The sequence below is a fragment of the Tamandua tetradactyla genome, chromosome 5, assembly GCF_023851605.1.
Source record: "Tamandua tetradactyla isolate mTamTet1 chromosome 5, mTamTet1.pri, whole genome shotgun sequence".
In the NCBI taxonomy this organism is placed as follows: domain Eukaryota; kingdom Metazoa; phylum Chordata; class Mammalia; order Pilosa; family Myrmecophagidae; genus Tamandua; species Tamandua tetradactyla.
Window position 1 is genome coordinate 177611688 of NC_135331.1, and position 19485 is coordinate 177631172.

The following is a 19485-nucleotide window of genomic DNA, read 5'->3' on the forward strand; positions in this document are numbered from 1 at the left end:
AATAATTTATCAGATTAAATGTTTTATTCTTATCTTTATGCCATTCTCTGTCTTCAGCTAAGGAATTGAATAGGAAGAATAAATTTCTGGACATTAGTTTGCAAAAGACATTTAATTTCTTAGTATGATTTCATTCAACTAATGTTAATTGATTACCTACCATGTTCAGTCCACTGATGACTCATTGTAATTTCATTTATTTCTGGTTTATCCAGTTAATGTTCCATAGTATTTGAGAATTTAGCTGAGGTATTAAAAAAGACAGCAGATTTACATTTCATTATCAGTCATTTTGAAATGTGTCCTCTGAAAAGCATCTCTTAAACTTTCAACTTGAGATTTTTCTGGCCTGATTATATGGTTTGTAGATTTGTTCCTCTTTTTTACTTTTGGTTCTCTGTCACTAGGTCGTTTTATGATTTGTTAATATCTCAAGAAGATAATGGCTTATGGAATAGTAAACAAATTTCTTAGGTTCAGTCCTTTTAAGTGTCCTAAGGGGCTTTTAATCATGACTAAAGAAACCCAACTAAAAAATAAATCTATAAAAGAGAACAAACAATTACCCATATATATGTAATTCTAGTTGCAAACAATAAGTTTTAGAAAATGATACACTTAGAAAGTTAGAAAGTATCAAAGTTTCATTATAAAATTTGGTCTTAGAAAGTTTCTAAACTTAGAAAGTTAAAAAAATTGGGAAATGTGATAAAAAAGAAGTTATGTCAAGTAAACTACCAGATGCTTTCACTTTAGTTTGGCAAAAGGGAAGAGATTGTTCTTAGCTTAAGTAAGATTTAGGGATTATCTGTAGCTCATATTGAAATTCACATTAAACTAATGCTTAAGTATAAAACTGTATTACTGTATGGTTTTATCTATTCTGTTTGAGTGAAGTTTTAATTTGTATTTTTAGTCATTTGATTCTCAGCAAAGGCAAACCTTTTACTACTATATACTTGGTAAGCTTTCAGAACTTTGTTGGTTTAATTCAACTTTAATTATAATATAGCCTGCCTGGACAAAGAGAGAATTTAGCTCTTCTCATAATAACCCTTTTAATAAAGAAAAAGAATAAGTATAGAACAGGAGTTTGCAAATCGTGTTCCTTAGACCAAATCCTGTTGTAAATAATATTGTTTTTGTAAATAGTTTTATTGAAACACAGCCATACCTCTTCACTTCTTTAATATTGTTGGCTGTTTTTGCATTACTCAACAGTTGAGTAGTTGTAGCAAATTTACTTGCAACACAGACTGAAGGCAAAGCATGAGATTTTTATTGAAAAAGTTTGACCTCTGGTGTAATACAACTATTTTATTTCTAAATGATTTAGACTTTTAGGTAGATTAAAAGCCTCCCTGTCCCCATAGGAAAAACTTGAGAACAGGGATTTTGTGACTGTGTTGAGAGACACATAACATAAAAGTTACCATTTTAACCATTTTTAAGTGTACAATTCATTGGATTAAATACATTCACAATGTTGTGCAACCATCACTACACCACTGTCTAGTTCCACAACTTTTTTTGCGGGGGGGATGCTGCATAGTCCAAGAATTGAACCCGGGTCTCCCACATGGAAGGTGGGTATTCTAACCTCCACAACCTTTTCATCACCCCAAACAGAAACCCGGTCATACCCTATTTTTGCTCTCACCACAGCAACATAATCTACTTTCTATCTCTGTGGTTGTGCCTCTTTCGCATATTTCATCTGAATGGAATCAGATAACAATGTGGGTTTTTGTGTCAAGTATTTTGCTCTTAACATAATGTTTTCAGTGTTCATTCATGTTGTGGTATGTATCAGTGTTAATTACTTCATATGCTGAGTAATATTTCATTATATGGATAATACCATGTTTTGTTTATTCATTAGTTGATGGGCATTTGAGATATTGCTACCTTTTAGCTATTGTGAATACTGCTGCTGTGAACATTTATGTACAAGTTTATGTTTGAATACCAGTTGTCAGTTCTTTAGGGCGTATACCTAAGAGTAGAATTATGGGGCCATGTGAAATTGCTGTGTATTTAACTTACTGAAAAACCATCTAGCGTCCCCATAATGGCTATGCCATTTTAATTCCCACCAGCAGTGTACAAGGGTTACAATTTTGCTACATCCTCACCAACACTATTTTCCATTTCTTTAAATTTGTTCCGTCCTAGTGGGTGTGAGGTGATATCTCTTTCCTTGATTTGCATTTTCCTAATAATGTTGAATATCTTGTCATATATTTACTGGCCATTTAGCTTCTTTAGAGAACTGTTTATTCAAATTTTTATATGTTCTGAATAGACCCGTGTCAGTATACAATTTACAAGTATTTTTCCCCATTCCCTGTGTGATCTTTTTACTCTCTTGATGGTATCCATTGATTCAAAAGATTTTAATTTTGATGAAAGTCAATTTTATCTAATTTTTCTTTTTATGCTTGTGTTTTGGTATCATATTTGAGAAATCTGAGGTCATGGAAAATTATTCCTATTTTTTACTCTACTGATAGTATATATTGATTCAAAAGATTTTAATTTTGATGAAGTCAGTTTTATCTAATTTTCTTTTCATGCTTGTGTTTTTGGTATCATATCTGAGAAATCTGACTCATGGAAAATTACTCCTATATTTTCTTTTAAGCGTTTTTTCCACTTTAAGTTAATTCTTGTGTGAGGTGAGGCTCCAACTTCATTCTCTTGCATGAGGATATCCAGTTTTCTCAGCACCATTTGTTGAAAGTCTGTTCTTTCTCCCTTTGATATACTTGGCACCCTTGTCAAAAATCAGTAGGCCTGTATTTGTAGATTCATTTATGAACTCTCAGTTTTATTCAGTTGGTCTTTATGTCTCTCCTTGTGTCAGTACCACAGTTTTGAAATTACTGTGGTTTGGTAGTAGATTTTGAAATTGGGAAGTGTGCAACCTCCAACCTTGTTCTTTTTTTCCAAGAATGTTTTAGCTATTCAGGCCCCCTTACAATTCCATTTGAATTTGAGGATCAGCAAAAAAAAGGCCTGTATTTGTCAGAGTTCTCCAGAGAAACAGAACCATAGACTATCTATCGTAGTCTCTATGTTAAGAGCTTTATTACAGGAATTGACCCACATGATGTAGGGATTGACAAGTCTGAATTTCATAGGGTAAGCCCAGGCTGGAAACATCGTAAAGGGTAATTCTGAAATCTGGTATGTTTAAACTCTGTAGGACATGCTGCAAGCAGGAAGTTCTGATGAAGGTGAAGTATTCCCAGGAGAAGCTGGCTGGCAGAAAAAAGAACCAGAAATTCTCTTTGACTGCTGAAATCCTCAGTTCTCAGTTTCAGGCCTCCAACTGATTGGATGAGGAGATGTCCTCATTGCTGAAGGCAGTGATTGTAGATTGTAGGTTCTTGTTGATTGTAGATGTAACAGTTGGAAATGCTGTCAGCTGACTACTGATTTAAATCTATCTCTTAATATCCTCACAGTAACAATCAGGCTAGTGTTTATTTGACAAAAAACTAGGTACCATAATTTAGCCATGGTGACAAATGAAATTAGCCATCACAAGGTCATTGGATTTTTCAGAGTGTATTGAATCTGTAGGTCACTTTGGGAAGTATTGCCCTCTTAACAATATTTAGTCTTCCATTCCATTCACATGGAGTTTCTCTTCATTTATTTAGGCCTTGTTTAATTTCTTCAACAGTGTTTTGTAGTATCGTGTTGTATGTAGTACACGAGACTCATCTTTGACATGGACTGACCAAAGGAGAAATTGTGCCCTGGGACCATACACCCCCAAATACACAGTGGTCTTCAATTCCTCCAGTACTGCCTTGTTTTGTATTTACTTGATTTTCGAAATGTACTGTTTGATTTCCTTCTAATTTCTCTATATTGCTTTTTCTGTTAGTGGTTACTTATAGAAAGAACAATTTTAACATCTTAAACCTAGATTGTATTAAGACCAACTTATCTTCAATATTGTACAAAACTACCCCTGTACATTTCCATCCCTCCCTGTTTATGTTGTTATGGTTATAAGTTACATCTTCATTTGTGGTGCCTCTTAACCTAGATTTACAATTATTATTTTATGTATTTGTCTTTTAAATCATGTAGGAAATAAAAAACTACAAACCAAAAATAAAGTATACTGGCTTCTATATTTGCCTATAAGACCTGGTTCTAGAAGCTTTTGTTCATCTTAAAATTTCTTAATTTCTCTTTTATATTTGAAGGATAGTTTTTCTGGATGTAGAATTCTTGTTGACAGGTGTTTTTTTTTCTTTCAATATCTTAAATGTGTTATCCCCACGGCCTTTGGCCTTTATGATTTCTGTTGAATGAACAGAAGTAATCTAAATCTTTAAGTCAGTTTCCCATGATTCCCTTTAATTTGAACATGTTAAAGATTTTTTTTGAGTCCATTCAGATCATAGGTGTAAAATAGAAAATAATCTGTTTTTTTTTTGTTTCTATAATGTAATTAATTTAAAAGACACTCTTCCTGGTCTCACAAGTTAGTGTGAACACCATACAAAATATATTGAAGAGTATTTTTATGTTACAACAGAAAATAGCTAAACAGGAAAAATGAATGTCACATGCAACAAAAAATTTCTTTGTTCTTTTTTTTTTGGCAGATTATTAACAAATTCAAACAGACTTACAACAACAAGAAATGCTGTATGGGCCCTCTCAAATTTATGTAGAGGCAAAAACCCTCCTCCAAACTTCAGTAAGGTATGAGTAAAATATATAAATTAACAAATCTGTCTCTGTAAACTTTTAAGTTTCTTTAAAATAGATTTGTCAAGGTAGCAGGGACTTCCATTTATTTATTTATTTTAGTAATAACTTTCTTTTTTGACTAAGCAATATTTACAAATATACAAACATTAAAAATTATATGATGAAAAGAAATGTCCCTTCTACCTTTATCTTCCCCTCCCGTGCTCCATCAAATTCCTCTCTCCTGAAGCAACCACTGACACTAGAATTAATGTAACTTGGAGTTGACTTTACACATCTTTTAGTTTAGCTCTTTTATTTTACCAGAAATTGAATCCCCCCAAAAAATTAAGGTAATTCATCCAGATCCACTTTTATTTGTAATACTGGAAAAGTAACTAGTCTACATTAGTTTATGTTCTTCCTGTGATACCTTTTATCTGTTAGAATGTCCTTTCCCCCATCTATTAATATTGTGCTTCTAGTAGGATAGATTACGAATAAATTCCCAATCAAATTCTAATGCCTTATTTGTATTACCAATAATATGCTGTTAGAAAGATAGAATGTGGGTAAATATATTTAGAATATGGTTCTATTTCTTTCAAATTCCACATCTGTCTGAGTTAAAAGGGAGCAATGAATGTAGCTCAAAGTTTGGTAAAGATCTAATAAAGATTCTGGGGGCAAAAAATAATGTGTCAAATTTAGAAAAGATTATGCATGAATTAGTATGCCCTCTCATTTTATACTTTGACTACTGTAGTTTTAAGTATTCATGATTTGGCCATATTACATCTGACTGCAACCATGACTTAAATCTCGAACCATGAAACATTGATCTTTTATCTTTCCTCAATAGCGTGTTGTGGATTTAAGCACAATTCATAACCTCCATGCTTATTCTGTTCTGTGTTTACTGACAAATATATATATGACTGAAAAGCTAATTGAATGTATTATGAGTATGTGAAAAACTATAAATGGGAACAAAATTATTGTTTTAACCAGAAATTTGATTAAAAGATATGCATCTTAGAGAAGAAAGTTTTGAGTAAGCTGTGCTGCACAGCTCCTCAAGGAAAAAAGTTATACAGTTAGAGTATTTTGTGTGATTTGCAGTTTAATAATAGAAGGGAAAGGAATAAGTATTTGGATTGGGTATAATATAAGAGAAAATAATACTATAATAACTTGTATATGTGCCCCAATAAAGATTTGTTAATTTTAATTCACATTCCTGTGGGCAGTAACCCATTTGTAAATAAGACTCTTTGAAGATGTTATTAGTTAAGGTGTGGCTAGATTGATTCTGGGCAGGTCTAAATCCCGATGACTCTCCTATTATGAAGAGAGGAAATTCAGATGCAGTCATTCATAGAACCCAAAAACCAGAAAATATAGAAGCTAGAAGTCAGAAAGGCACAGGAGGAGACCAAGGACATTGCCATATGATGGAGAACTACCATCACCAGAATACTGCCTATTTCAGGGAGAAAGCAAGATCGGCCAATACCTTGATATTGGACGAGAATCTATCCTCTAAAATCATGAGACAATAAATTCAAAAATTTAAACCAACCTATTATGTGGTATTTGTCATACCAACTTTCTAAAAAACTAAGACAAATACTTAACAAACTGCACAAGTAAGCTTTAAAGAGCCTTTTTTAAAAATCTGTTGTGTTAAAAAATTTATAGTTTGGCAATGACTTTTAATGAATTGAAGGGAAAGAAAAATTTAGTTAATTTGAGAAGATAGCAAGAGTTATTGCATCTGATGATAGTCCTTCACATGCTATGTATATTTTTAAGTTTACATATATAGGATTTGCTTGCTAATTGCATTCATGATTTTAGTGCTCACAGTGATCTCTTTATCTGTCCCTTAAAAATGGTATGGGATACCTGTATTTTCACTGATCTTTTTTTGGTTTATTGCATTGCTCTTCTCTTTAAATTTCTTTTCTTAAAATTTATTCTTTTTGAGAATTTGGTTTTTGATAAACTCCTCTCAGACCTTTTAAAATATAGGGCATGCATATATATTTACATATGAATGTATGTTGATATTGATTTTATCATGATGGTAAAGATATAATTAGTTTAAAATGGCATGTTAGGTAGTCCCTTTTTTTCAGCTAAGTCACAGTATTGGATTTTTTTTTTTAATTTACATTTTGAATTATTTTTGTTTTAGCTACATTTCTTGTTTTTTAAGAATTCTTTAGCCATAGGCAAACAGTAAAGATTTTTTAAAAAAACTTTTAACAACCATCTTATATAAATTATTTATTTTTAAGTCAATTTTCCTTAAATAATTAATAATACTTTTTTGAAATCTATGTACTGTTTTCCTGAAAAATTTGCTTATTTGAAAAATACTGAATTTTATAAAAATTATAATGTATAAAATCTATAGTCTAGCATCTTTCTAAGCTTACTGTTTAAAGTTGTTACCCTTACCTAATTACCCAATGGAACATAAAGGGAGTGAGGGGAGATATTTTTACTATTAAGATTTCTAGCAGACACCATCCACCTTAACCAAATGATCAAACTTAACATTACTAATAAAGGAAAAACTGACATTATGTGCCTTCAGATGTGATGCAAGTAAAAAGAACGTCATAAGACTCCTGCCAGAAATGTTTAACCTGAATCTAATCATGACAAAACAATAAGACAAATTCAAATTGAGGGATGGTCTACAAAATGCCCTGGACTCTAACAGTGTCAGTCTAATGAGAGATCACAAATAGGCTAGGGAGCTATTCAAGACTCAGAGAGACATTAAAGTCATGACATACCAATTAGAATGGCTAAAATCTAAAAACTGATAATGCAGGGCAACTGAAACTCTCATATGTTTCTGAGGGGAATGTAAAATGGTACATTTTGTAGGCATTAGTTTCTTACTATACAACTTAGCAGTGTCATGGTTTGGAATTTACTCAAGTGAAATGAAAATAGTAAGTCCTATAATAGTAAGACTTGTACCCAAATGTTTATGGAAGCTTTATTTGTGCTTACTCAAAATTGGAAACAGCACAAATGAACAAACGAACATCACTTTGTGAATGGATAGACAAATTCTGGTGCATTCATATAATGAAATACAATTCAACAATAAAAAGGAACAAATTACCGATACATGCAACAACCTGGGTGAATCTCAAATGCATTAAGCTAAAGGAAATAAACCACACATAAACAACTGCATGTTGTTTGATTCCATTTAAATATTTTGGAAAAGACAAAACTATAGAAACAGAAATCAGATGTGTGATTGCCTAGAGGTTGGGAAAGGAAATTGGCTACTGTGGGGCATAACAGAACTTTCTAGGGTGATAAAAATATTCTATATCTTGATAGGTTGGTGGTTATAGAAGTGTAGACATTCACTAAAATTTGAAACAGAACTGTATACCTAAAATGAGAGAATTTTACTGTATGTAATTTAGACCTCAATAAACTTGAGTTTTAAAAAAAGACATAGCAAATAAATCAATTTATTATCCTTGATTAGAGCATAGACCAAAGAAAAGTTTTAAAAGAACAGTGATAAAGGACACTATTGTGATAGTTTAAATAATTTGAATTTGTTCTTATCTGAGATAATAGTATTGTATTAATGTTACATTTCTGAAGTGTGATCATTATATTATGTTAGAAGAATATAGAAGAATGCCCTTTTACTTGGGAGGTATATGCTGGAGTATTTGGGGTGAAGTATCATGATGCATGCAGTTGGTGTCTTTGTGTGTGACTCAAAGAAGCAAATGTGACATGTTAACAATTCATATATCTACACGAGGAATGTATGGACGATATGGGTGTACATTTTACTGTTTTTGCATATTTTCTATAGGTTTGAAATTTTTTTAAATACAGTATTGTGGAAGGAAGTATACCATGGCACCATCTATTCCCTGGGTTATTACAGTAGCCTCCTACTAAATCTTTTTGCTTCTCCCTTTGCACACCTGTCATTTTCTTCTCCCCGGATGCCAGAATGATCCTGGTAGAATGTTAATCATACAACACCTCTGTTCTGAGGATTTATAGTTTCTTTGGAATTTAGTCTTTTTTGGTATCTCTATTTCTTTGTATGTTTTAGGATCTGTCTTTTCTGTTGAGGCTCTATTCATGTATCTGGTGATCCTTGGCTGTCTGTTCATATTTAAGAGCGAGATACTAAAAAGCTGATTGGAAATACATACTTGGGACTTCATGATAGAGTAATTGGGTAGCGCAAGCATAAATTTTTTGAGGGACTCCAAATTTTCATTCTTTTTCTAGGACCATTCTGTTCTTCCAGAGATAGATTTTCTAATTTCCTACTGGACGGTGGGTGGATTGGGCTGGGATATGGAGTAGGTAATACACCCGGCCATTGGCGCTTTGGGAGTTAGGCATTAACTAGAGGTTTTCACCAATCAGTACACCTTTACTTAATGTCTCTAGTTCCCAATTCAGTGCCTCATTTCAATCTCTCCTTTGTCTGATATCTCAAAGTTCAATTTCTGTGGTTCATTCTCTGTTGTTCATTTTCTCCTTAAAATAAACCTCCAGTCTGGTGGCATTGGGAATGCTGATCATATACGCATGCACTAGGGTCACCCAAAGTCTTAACTGCTTCTTATTCAAATTTTTAATCTGTCTCTGTTTTAGCACAATGCTTCTCTCCTTCCTTCTGTGCTATCTGGTGTCTCTGATTTGTAAAGCATTTTGGGGTGGAGAAAAATGACCTTACTGGGAACTCCCTCTCTAGGCATTTAGAGTGTACCTTTCTTACCTCTTCTAAGTCAGTTACATTCCTTTACTCACTTTCATATTCATATATTACAAGCAAGATTACAAATATCTACTTGTTTCCTCAAAGATGGAATTTGTATTCCTGTTTCTTTTCCTTGTTTCTGAGAAGATAGTAGTAGGGCACAAATGTTACTTTGCTGTCTTAAAAGTAGAATTTTATAATACATTTTTTGCTTTTTTGACTCCTTGATATTTATCACGTACACTATTTTTGTGTTTTTTTAATTTATTAATTTAAAAAATTGACAATAAACAAACAAAAACATTAACATATCATTCCGTTCTACATATATAATCAGTAATTCTCAATATCATCACATAGTTGCATATTCATCATTTCTTAGAACATTCGCATCAATTCAGAAAAAGAAATAAAAAGACAACAGAAAAAGAAAACGATAACAGAAAAAAAAAAAGATTATACATACCATACCCCTTACCCCTCACTTTCATTGATCACTGGCATTTCAAACTAAATTTATTTTAACATTTGTTCCCCCTATTATTTATTTTTATTCCATATGTTCTACTCATCTGTTGACAGTAGATAAAAGGAGCATCAGACACAAGGTTTTCTCAATCACACAATCACATTGTGAAAACTTTATCATTATTCAGTCATCATCAAGAAACATGGCTACTGGAACACAGCTCTACATTTTCAGGCAGTTCCCTCCAGGTACACTATTTTTTAGCTCAGAAATTTATATTTGCTTTGAAGAACTGATTCACACATTGTTCTGTTCAAGTTAGAGGTGGTTGGCCACAGTGAAGGGAAGATTTCAGTTGTGCAGATTTACTAACTTACGATGGACCTGTCTATTTTGTATGCTGATTTCAGTACCTTGACTCTGGGTCATTCTTAGGGGAAGGGCACAAGTAGAGGCGATAAGTATTTTCAGAAGGTTTCGATTTGTGTACTGCCATTTTTAAAAATAAGGATAAAGGAAACATCTAAAATATTGAAAGAAAAAATTATCACTTTTTATTTGTGACATAGCTGATGTTTAACATATAGCTATTACCTAAGATAAGAAACTAAGGAAAACTTTAGGTTGCTGATTAAAAATAAACAAAACTTTAAAGAATTTAAAATCACTACTGATCAGGGCAATAAAAAGAGATAATATTTGATTGCTTACTATATACTAGACACTGTTCTAAGCTGAACTGTATTATCCCTGTTTTATAAATGAAAAATTAGGGTTTAAAGATGTTAGATAATTTGCCCAAAGTCACAAAACTGGTAAGCAGTGTTTGAGCCTAGATCTGTCTAATTTTGGGGATGGAAGGATCGTAGAATTTTATCTCATCCAGCACCTTTTTTCACACATTTAGAAACTAAGAGCCTCAGAAAAGTGAAGTGGCTTGCTCATCTCCACAACTAATCAATTGTAGTGTTAATGCTAGAGGGATCAAAAAAACTCTGTCATGTGATATTGTTTTTTAATTGAAGATCGAGGGTTTTGTTATTTTAAGAAATAGTTTTTTTTTTTTCAAAGTATAGTTTTAAAAAAATGAATAAAAAAAAAGGTAAGCCATGGTGGCTCAGCAGGCAGAGTTCTTGCCTGCCATGCTGGTGACCCGGGTTCAATTCCTGGTGCCTGCCCATGCAAAAAAAATAAAAATAAAAAAGTATAGTTTACTAGTGAATTTCATTTGAAGACCCTTGAGAAACATATTTCTTTTTGCATTTTCTACCATTTTGCTTCTCAAATGATTACTTGATATGGTACTAATAAAATACATATATGAATAAAATGAAGTTAATTTAAGTTAGATAATATTCAGTGAATATTATATTAAGCACTTACTGAAACATTTTGACTACTCTCAGTTTTGATATGTCTTTTTTCAGAGTATGTGTATGTATGACATAGACAGGGGATCCCAAAGACATATTTCCTTACATACTAAAAAATAACAACTTTAAATTACATTTGTATATCTTATGCAATATAAGATTAATAGATTAGAATCATAATCAGTTTCATGTTCATGAATTTGATTATAATTTTAAAACAACAGAATGTTTTATATTCTTTAGTATTTTACAGCATTAAGTTTTAAAATGAATGTCTATATTTTTCTAAAGAAATTTGTTTTTAGTTAAAAAAAAATTGTAAATACTGGCTCTTTCTTGCCTTCCAGGTTTCACCTTGCTTAAATGTCCTTTCACGATTGTTGTTTAGCAGTGACCCTGATGTTTTAGCAGATGTGTGTTGGGCCCTTTCTTATCTCTCCGATGGACCCAATGATAAAATTCAAGCAGTCATTGATTCTGGAGTCTGTCGAAGATTGGTGGAGCTTTTGATGTAACTACAATTTATGCTTAATTTTTTTATCATAATTTTATGATTGTATATTAAGTTTAGCAATTAGAGTACTTGTCTTGCAAGCATCTCAAGAGTCACTGTCTTCAAGAAAGACTGAAAAGTGACAGGCTAACCCTACGTAACTTTTTGTAAATTTCATAAATGTAAATGCTTATATTGTATATACATTCATATTTTCATTATTTTTAGGCACAATGATTATAAAGTAGTGTCACCTGCATTAAGAGCGGTTGGTAATATTGTAACTGGAGATGATATTCAAACACAGGTGAGTTCAGACATCAATATGACAAATTGTTAGTGTGATGGGCTTTTTTTATCATGTTTCATACCACATGATTACATATTAAGACTTTAACACTACCATAATTGTACACGCATCTATAGTGTGTTAATAAGAATATTCATGATAATAAATGATCAAACTCAAATAGTGTAAGCACCGTCCTAGACCTTTATTGATCTAAGGAAATACAGTGGTTTTTCCCTGTGAGAAATTCATTATCTAATGGGGGACAGAAAATAATATATATATATAGCTCTATTTGTAGATTTGTTTAAGAGGTACTGAACTTTGAACTTGATTGGAATAGGAACTATTAATATATTTAGTTAGAAGTGGAGTTAGAAATGGAAGGACTTTTTATATTAGACTGATGACTTGGATTATTGAATTTTCAGTGGGAATGGAAGGAAAGATGACAAACATTTCTAGGACTGGTAATTAACTATGTGTGCGCGTGTGTGTGTCTGTGTGTGTGATGTGAAAGACATTAAGATGTCAAAGAAGGTATGGTGTAAGATTGACTTCAGAATTTCTTGAAGATAGAAATTTAAACTCTGTAACACATTAGATTCTCCTGTTTGCTACCTTAATGTGTACTTTTATTTTAATCTGTATATTTTTTGTTTTAATCGTTTAAAGTCCTACTTAGATACTTGCCTTAGATATTGACCTTTAAAATTGATGGTTATTCATTTAAAATAGCTCTTTAAATGAAAATGTTCTTCACAACATACACTTATTATTTTTCAGCTGAATTTCCAGTGCACTGCTGGATACATTTCCTCACCAAGTGAATTAACTTAATGTAAATCATTCGGAGATATTTAAAAAATAGGAACATAATTAATCTTGCCATGGAATAAAGAATTTAAGGGGATAAAGCAGAATTTACTTCTTTACAAAGAAAAGTAGAAAATAATTTAAATTAAACAAATAGACTTTTTTGTATACATTGAAGTTATCTAACAGTTGTAGAATTAAATACTTTTAGGCTGATTTCATGTACATATATTTTTCATTAATTCATTTGGCAAAACTAGAGGTTGGATCCTGACTTCAATCACTACATCTCTTTTCAAATAGCTGTATCAGTTGAACTCTGGGTGCAGTTGTAAACTTCAAGGACACAGCTCAGGGTTTGTTCACATCTTTATTGGAGAACTGGATGCTTCACTATGCCAGCATTTAGTCAAGTTTTGGCAACAGAGGGAGGGTAGCAAGTGTTTAAGTTTTACTTTGAGAAGAGTTATCTTTTCGTAATTTAATTTTTCAGAACGTTTTTTCTTTGTACTTCTAAATAAAGATTTTTGTGTGGTTTATTTACTAGAAAACATTTTGTTTCCATTTCTGACTTTTGTTTTAGGTGATTTTGAATTGCTCTGCATTACCCTGTCTCTTACACTTACTAAGTAGCCCAAAGGAGTCAATTAGAAAAGAAGCCTGCTGGACTGTTTCTAATATTACTGCAGGAAATAGAGCTCAGATCCAGGTAAATACTTTTTATATCTGAGAATATAACAGGAGGGTCTAAACCAGTTTTGACAAAGTCAGCATTTTATCAGTGATGTCTTTTGGGAAGTTGCTAAAAAAGATTCTTGACACGTATTTTAAAGAACATGGCCTTTCCTCCTCTAAAGTAATAATACGCATAGTATTCTTGTGGGGAATAGCAGTGTATTTAAAATGCCTAGCGCAGTGCCTGGCACATGATGTAAGCCATTAAAAAGGGGTTGATTTTAGTTAGTTTTAAATAAGTTAGGCATGATCTTCCTCTAAAAAGCATTTAATGAATTACAAGAGTCCTATCAAGCTCCAGGAGTCAGAGATTAATTATCTATATTGAGCTATCATATGCCTTGTGCTTTATCATCTTTAAAATTTCTCTTCTGCTGTTATCTAGTCTTTGAAAGGCTGATTTCCTCTTTTAAAAGGAAACTATGTGAAAATTTTTTTTATAGATTAGAAGGTAAATATTTCCAGAGGTATTTAAAAAAACCCTGTCATTTTAAAGCCATGGAACCCTGTCATTTTAAAGCCATTGGGTTTCAACACAACTCTGCTTAGTAATACTTTTAAATGGTATTTGCATTAACTATGCTATATGATTTTTCCTTTCTTCAGGCTGTGGTAGATGCAAATATTTTTCCTGTTTTGATTGAGATTCTTCAGAAAGCAGAGTTTCGCACCAGGAAAGAAGCAGCTTGGGCAATAACAAATGCAACATCAGGAGGCACTCCAGAACAAATAAGGTTTGATGCAGATTGTTTAAATTTGTGTTTTTTTAAAATATAAACGGGATAAATTTTTAAATAAAACACTTATTTATTGTTAAAACTAAAACATTATTCCTAAGTTATTAATAAGCATTTCTAATGTGAAATGACAGGGTTTGTTTGTTATATTTGAATAGTTATATTATTCATTCACAATGGTTTTTTTGTTTTTTGTTTTTTTTCATTTAAAGTATAATTAATGTCATTTTCCTTGGCAAGCAATGTATGGAAAAATCAAATATTAAATATCTGAAAAGAAACAGTCTGATAATTTTCAAGATACACTACATTAAATATTTTTTAAACCATTGTCATAAGACATAATTCATATAGAAATGGACTAATAAATCTGAATATTCATTCATTTAAAATTAACTTAGACATTTGTTTATATGGTGATATTCACTTCTAGTCAGCTTTTAGTGTTCCCTCTGGATAGTATCTTACCATTATTTTTCTATGCCAGTTACTTTTTTTTTGTGATTGTTTCATAGTCTAGGCCTTTTCTTGTTCATTTACTAATGGCATAAATTAGGCTCTTGAGCTTTGAAGTCAGTTAGGATTCAAATACTACTCCTTTAGTAAAAGTTGTGTGACCTTGAGAAAGTCATTTAACCTTACTAATGTTCAGTTTCTTCATTTTAAAAATGGTTCCAATAATGGATAGTACTTCATGGTAGTATTTTGATAATTAAGTGACATTTATACACCTAAAGTGCTAGCATAGTGCCTGGACATATTAAGCTCTTAATTAAGGTTAGTTGCTATTATCATTATCATAATTTTATTAACAATGTTCATTCCAAAGTTTCCTTCATTATCTGGTCTTTCACTCTTTATGTTTTACATTCGTAATTCCTTTTTTTTTTTTTTACATTATTTTTAATGTAGTTTTACTGAGATATAGTCATACACAATATTATCCATCCAGAGTATACAATGTGAGAAACTTCCTAAAGTTTAACTTAGGTGTTCTTTCTTCTTTGTCTCCTTTTCTGACTACCCCCACATGACACCTCCCCACCTCAGGGGACATACATAGACTTGCCTTTAAAAAAAATCACACAAAAAACTTTGAACCCAGTATTCTTAGCGCTAACATGCCATGCATAAACTGGCTCAAGTACAGATTTGCTTCTGTGTGTGTTTTGTAGTATTTATAATACCATTTATTGCTACTTATGTTAAATTTTGTGGTAAGAGAAAAAGGTTTTCAGTTCTTTTCTTACGTAAGTGAAAATTTAAAGTTTTTAATATTTCAGTACGCATAGGAATACTTAATTGTTCATATAACATTTCACTTTGAAGAATATTTTCAAGTCATTGTTATAAACAGTATTTAAGTTTTGTTTTTTTCCTACTTCTCATTTTTTAACTACTTTGAAGGTATTTGGTAGCCTTAGGCTGCATTAAACCACTTTGTGACCTTCTGACTGTTATGGACTCGAAAATAGTCCAGGTGGCTTTAAATGGACTTGAAAATATTTTACGTCTTGGAGAACAAGAAGCTAAGCAGAATGGAATAGGCATTAATCCGTACTGTGCTCTCATTGAAGAAGCATATGGTAAGCAGTCAGTTAAAATATTATAATTATAGTCAATTCTTAATCATTTGCTATGTGGATTTCCCCCTTACTCCCTTAAAATTTTTTGGTGTAAAAGCATCATAATATTTTCTTAAATGTTTTAAAATAAGTTACCTATGTACCTAACAACTTCTCTTCATTATTTACCTTTCTTTTTTACATTTTTCTTATACACAAATATTGTAAATTGATTTAATTGCAGTGTATGTATAGTTTTGTTTTCTATTTTTCTTATTAACATTTTGAGAAATTTTATGTTTCTACATCATTTTAATGATTTGTAATAGCCTTATATAGTTTTATATAGAGTGAATATACTGCAGTTTTAGCCAAGAATGGAATGGGAGGGTCGAGTCTTGGATTCACATTTCTTTTTAAATGTATTCTCATTTTGCTTTTCAAAGGCTATGTTATGTCGACTATGCCACTGGCAGTATATAAATTTACTCCATGACTTCGTACTAGTTTTTTTTTTATTTTACTAATTTATCACATGTAAAGTGATATCTTAGAGTTGCTCTAATGTACATTTTTTGTTAAACTATATCGAAGGTGGTGTGTATTTTCTGTGTTAGTGTATTTCCTCAAAAATTAGATATTTATTGTACTTCTTTCAGATACCTATTTGAATCTTTGTAAACATTTGAATTAATTTTATTTTATATTTATTCACTCTTCTTTTTAATTTTTTTATTGTGGTAACATATATGAAACACAAAATTTTCCATTTTAACCACTTTCATGTGTACAGTCCAGTGACATTAATTGCATTTACAATATTGTGCTACTCAACACCTCCATCTGTTATCAGAATTTTTCATCATCCCAAGTAGAATCTCTGTATCCATTAAGCAGTAACTCCCCATTCACACCCTATTCCTACCCCCAATCCCATCCCTGGTAACCTTTAATCTACTTTCTGTCTCCATGAATTTACTTCTTCTCAGTATTTCATATATGTGAGATTATACACTATTTGTCTTTTTGTATCCAGCTTATTTCACTCAACACATCTTCAAGGTTCATCCATGTGATAATATGTATCAGAACTTCATTTCTTTTTAATGCTGAATATTTCCATTGTATGATATACCACATTTTGTTTATTCATTCATCTGCTCAGGGACACTTGGGTTGCTTCCACCTTTTGGCAGTTGTGAATAAGCAATGCTGCTATGAACAGTGGGGTACAAATATCTGCTTAAACGCCCATTTCCAATTATTTTCATCATTCCCTAAAAACGGAATTGCCAGTCATATGGTAATACCATGCTTACATTTTTGAGGAACTGTGAAACTGTTTTCCACAGCAGTTGCACCATTTTATAGTCCTACTGGCAATGCATGAAGGTTCCTATTTCTGTGCATCCTTGCCAGCGCTTTATTTATTTTTTCTTTAATAATAGCCATCCTGGTGGGTGTAAAGTAGTATCTCATTATGGTTTTGAATTGCATTTCCCTAATTGTTAATGATGTTGAACTCTTTTCATGTGCCTATTGGCCATTTGAATATCTTCTTTGGAGAAATGTCTATTCCATGTGAGTTTGAGGATTGATTTTTCCATTCTGCAACAATGGCTGCTGGAATGTTGATCAGTATTGCATTGATCTGTAAATCACTTTGGGTCCTACTGATGTATTTTATTTGTTTTAAACAGCTTTATTCACACATCATACAATCCATACTAAATGTACAATCAGTTGTTCTGGTATAATCACATAGTTATGTATTCACCACCACAATCAGTATGGGAACATTCCTATTTCTCCTGAAAAAAATACTTCTTATATCTTCCATTATTGACACTTAACTTTGGTATAGTACCTTTGTTACAATTACTAAAAGAATATTACAGTATTAACTATAAATCTTAGTTTGCATTAATTGTACTTTTCCTATATACCATACTATTATTAACACCTTGTAGTAGTGGCATACATTTGTTCTAGTTCATGTAAGAACTTACTTATATATGTACAATTAATCACCATCATTGTCCAAAAAATATAAACTGCTTCACGAATTTTCATGTCATCCTTGTACAGGGGGCCATGCTAATTTTCTCTGTATCATTCCAATTTTAGTATTTGTGCTGCCAAAGTGAGTGCTCTAGTTGTGTATTTTGATAATGGCTTTTCTCATAGTCTTTTTACCTTTTTATTTTAATAAAACAAATCATGTTCATCTATATTTAATGAATTACTTAGTGTACTTTTCTAGTCCTTCAAAGTTTACAAAGCCATTACTCCCACAGAGATGTGATGAAAATTGATTTTTATTATTGGCCTGATTTTTCTGATTATATCCTTCAAACACTTTACTCATATGAAATTTATTTTAGAATAAGACTTGAATCTGAGTTGATTATTTTCTTCTAATTTTTTTTCTGTTAAATCTTTACTTACCTGTTTCCATATCTTTAAATCCCCTTATGTTATAAGGTTGATTCAAGCTTTTATTTATGATTCTTAAACCAAGCCTGAGATATCTTTTTGCCTTTATTTCAAATTATATCATCATTTGCTAAGACACTGCATTGCATAAATACAAGATATTAATCATAATTTAGGAATAGTTCTTTACAGACTCCCAGGCTTGTGCCCTTACCATTATTCCACACTGTCCCATACCATCATTTTTTAGTTATTAGGTACAGGTATTGGCTATATCAGCATACGCAAAAATTAGATAAAAATTAAGTCCCATTGCTAATGGAGTGATGGTATGCTATTGAATCAGTATTTTGATTTAATTATATACTGAAACTTGAGTAACATTTTTTTTCTTAAATATATGCTTTGTATAATAGGTCTGGATAAAATTGAATTTCTGCAAAGCCATGAGAATCAGGAAATTTACCAAAAGGCTTTTGATCTGATTGAACATTACTTTGGTGTAGAAGAAGATGACCCCAGCATTGTACCTCAGGTGGATGAAAACCAACAACAGTTTGTGTTTCAGCAGCAAGAAGCACCAATGGAAGGGTTTCAACTGTAACTTGATAGGGGGGTGGGGGGGAGGGGATAGTCAAAGTAGTAACTTCAGATGTCTCCTCTTTGTTGCCAGTGTCAGTAGGAATGCTCAGTGCGTTTTTAGGTAGAACAGAAAAGAAATCAATTGATGCACTTTTAAAAAGCAAATCAAAACAAAAAGTTTCCATTCAGATACAATCTTCCATTATAACTTTGTGTGTGTGTTTCTTTTGTTGTTTTGGATTTTTATGTATGATTTGTGAATAATTAAATACATTGTATAATTATTTAATAGCTCAAGCTTGAAAAGAACTTTGGCAAAATACTATGTAATGATTCTGAAATTTTTCAAGCATTCTTGAAAACTGCGCCTTAGCAGTACAGCTATTGATAATTGCATTTTGGTAGTAAGTCTGTCACAGCCAGTCTCTACAAAATCTACCTCTAGCTTGAAGCAAAAAAATGGAAACAAAAAAAGCTTAAGAAGTATGAAA

The 19485-nt window shown here is 31.8% G+C and overlaps 1 protein-coding gene and 1 non-coding gene across 3 annotated transcripts in view; one reads left to right on the top strand and one right to left on the bottom strand.

The window, feature by feature from the left end:
- KPNA5 (karyopherin subunit alpha 5) overlaps positions 1 to 19202 on the top strand; it is a 48108-nt gene extending 28906 nt beyond the window's left edge. For both annotated transcript variants that reach the window (XM_077162731.1, XM_077162732.1), the window contains exons 8-14: positions 4632 to 4731; positions 11689 to 11852; positions 12063 to 12141; positions 13523 to 13648; positions 14281 to 14408; positions 15819 to 15997; positions 18829 to 19202. In XM_077162731.1, coding sequence (XP_077018846.1) covers positions 4632 to 4731; positions 11689 to 11852; positions 12063 to 12141; positions 13523 to 13648; positions 14281 to 14408; positions 15819 to 15997; positions 18829 to 19016 — 964 coding nt within the window. In that variant the 3' untranslated portion in view covers positions 19017 to 19202. The remainder of the gene's footprint in view (positions 1 to 4631; positions 4732 to 11688; positions 11853 to 12062; positions 12142 to 13522; positions 13649 to 14280; positions 14409 to 15818; positions 15998 to 18828) is intronic.
- On the bottom strand, positions 18020 to 18127 carry LOC143685343 (U6 spliceosomal RNA). The gene has a single exon (XR_013176588.1). It is a non-coding gene; the product is annotated as a U6 spliceosomal RNA (small nuclear RNA).
- Positions 19203 to 19485: the final 283 nt, after the last annotated feature.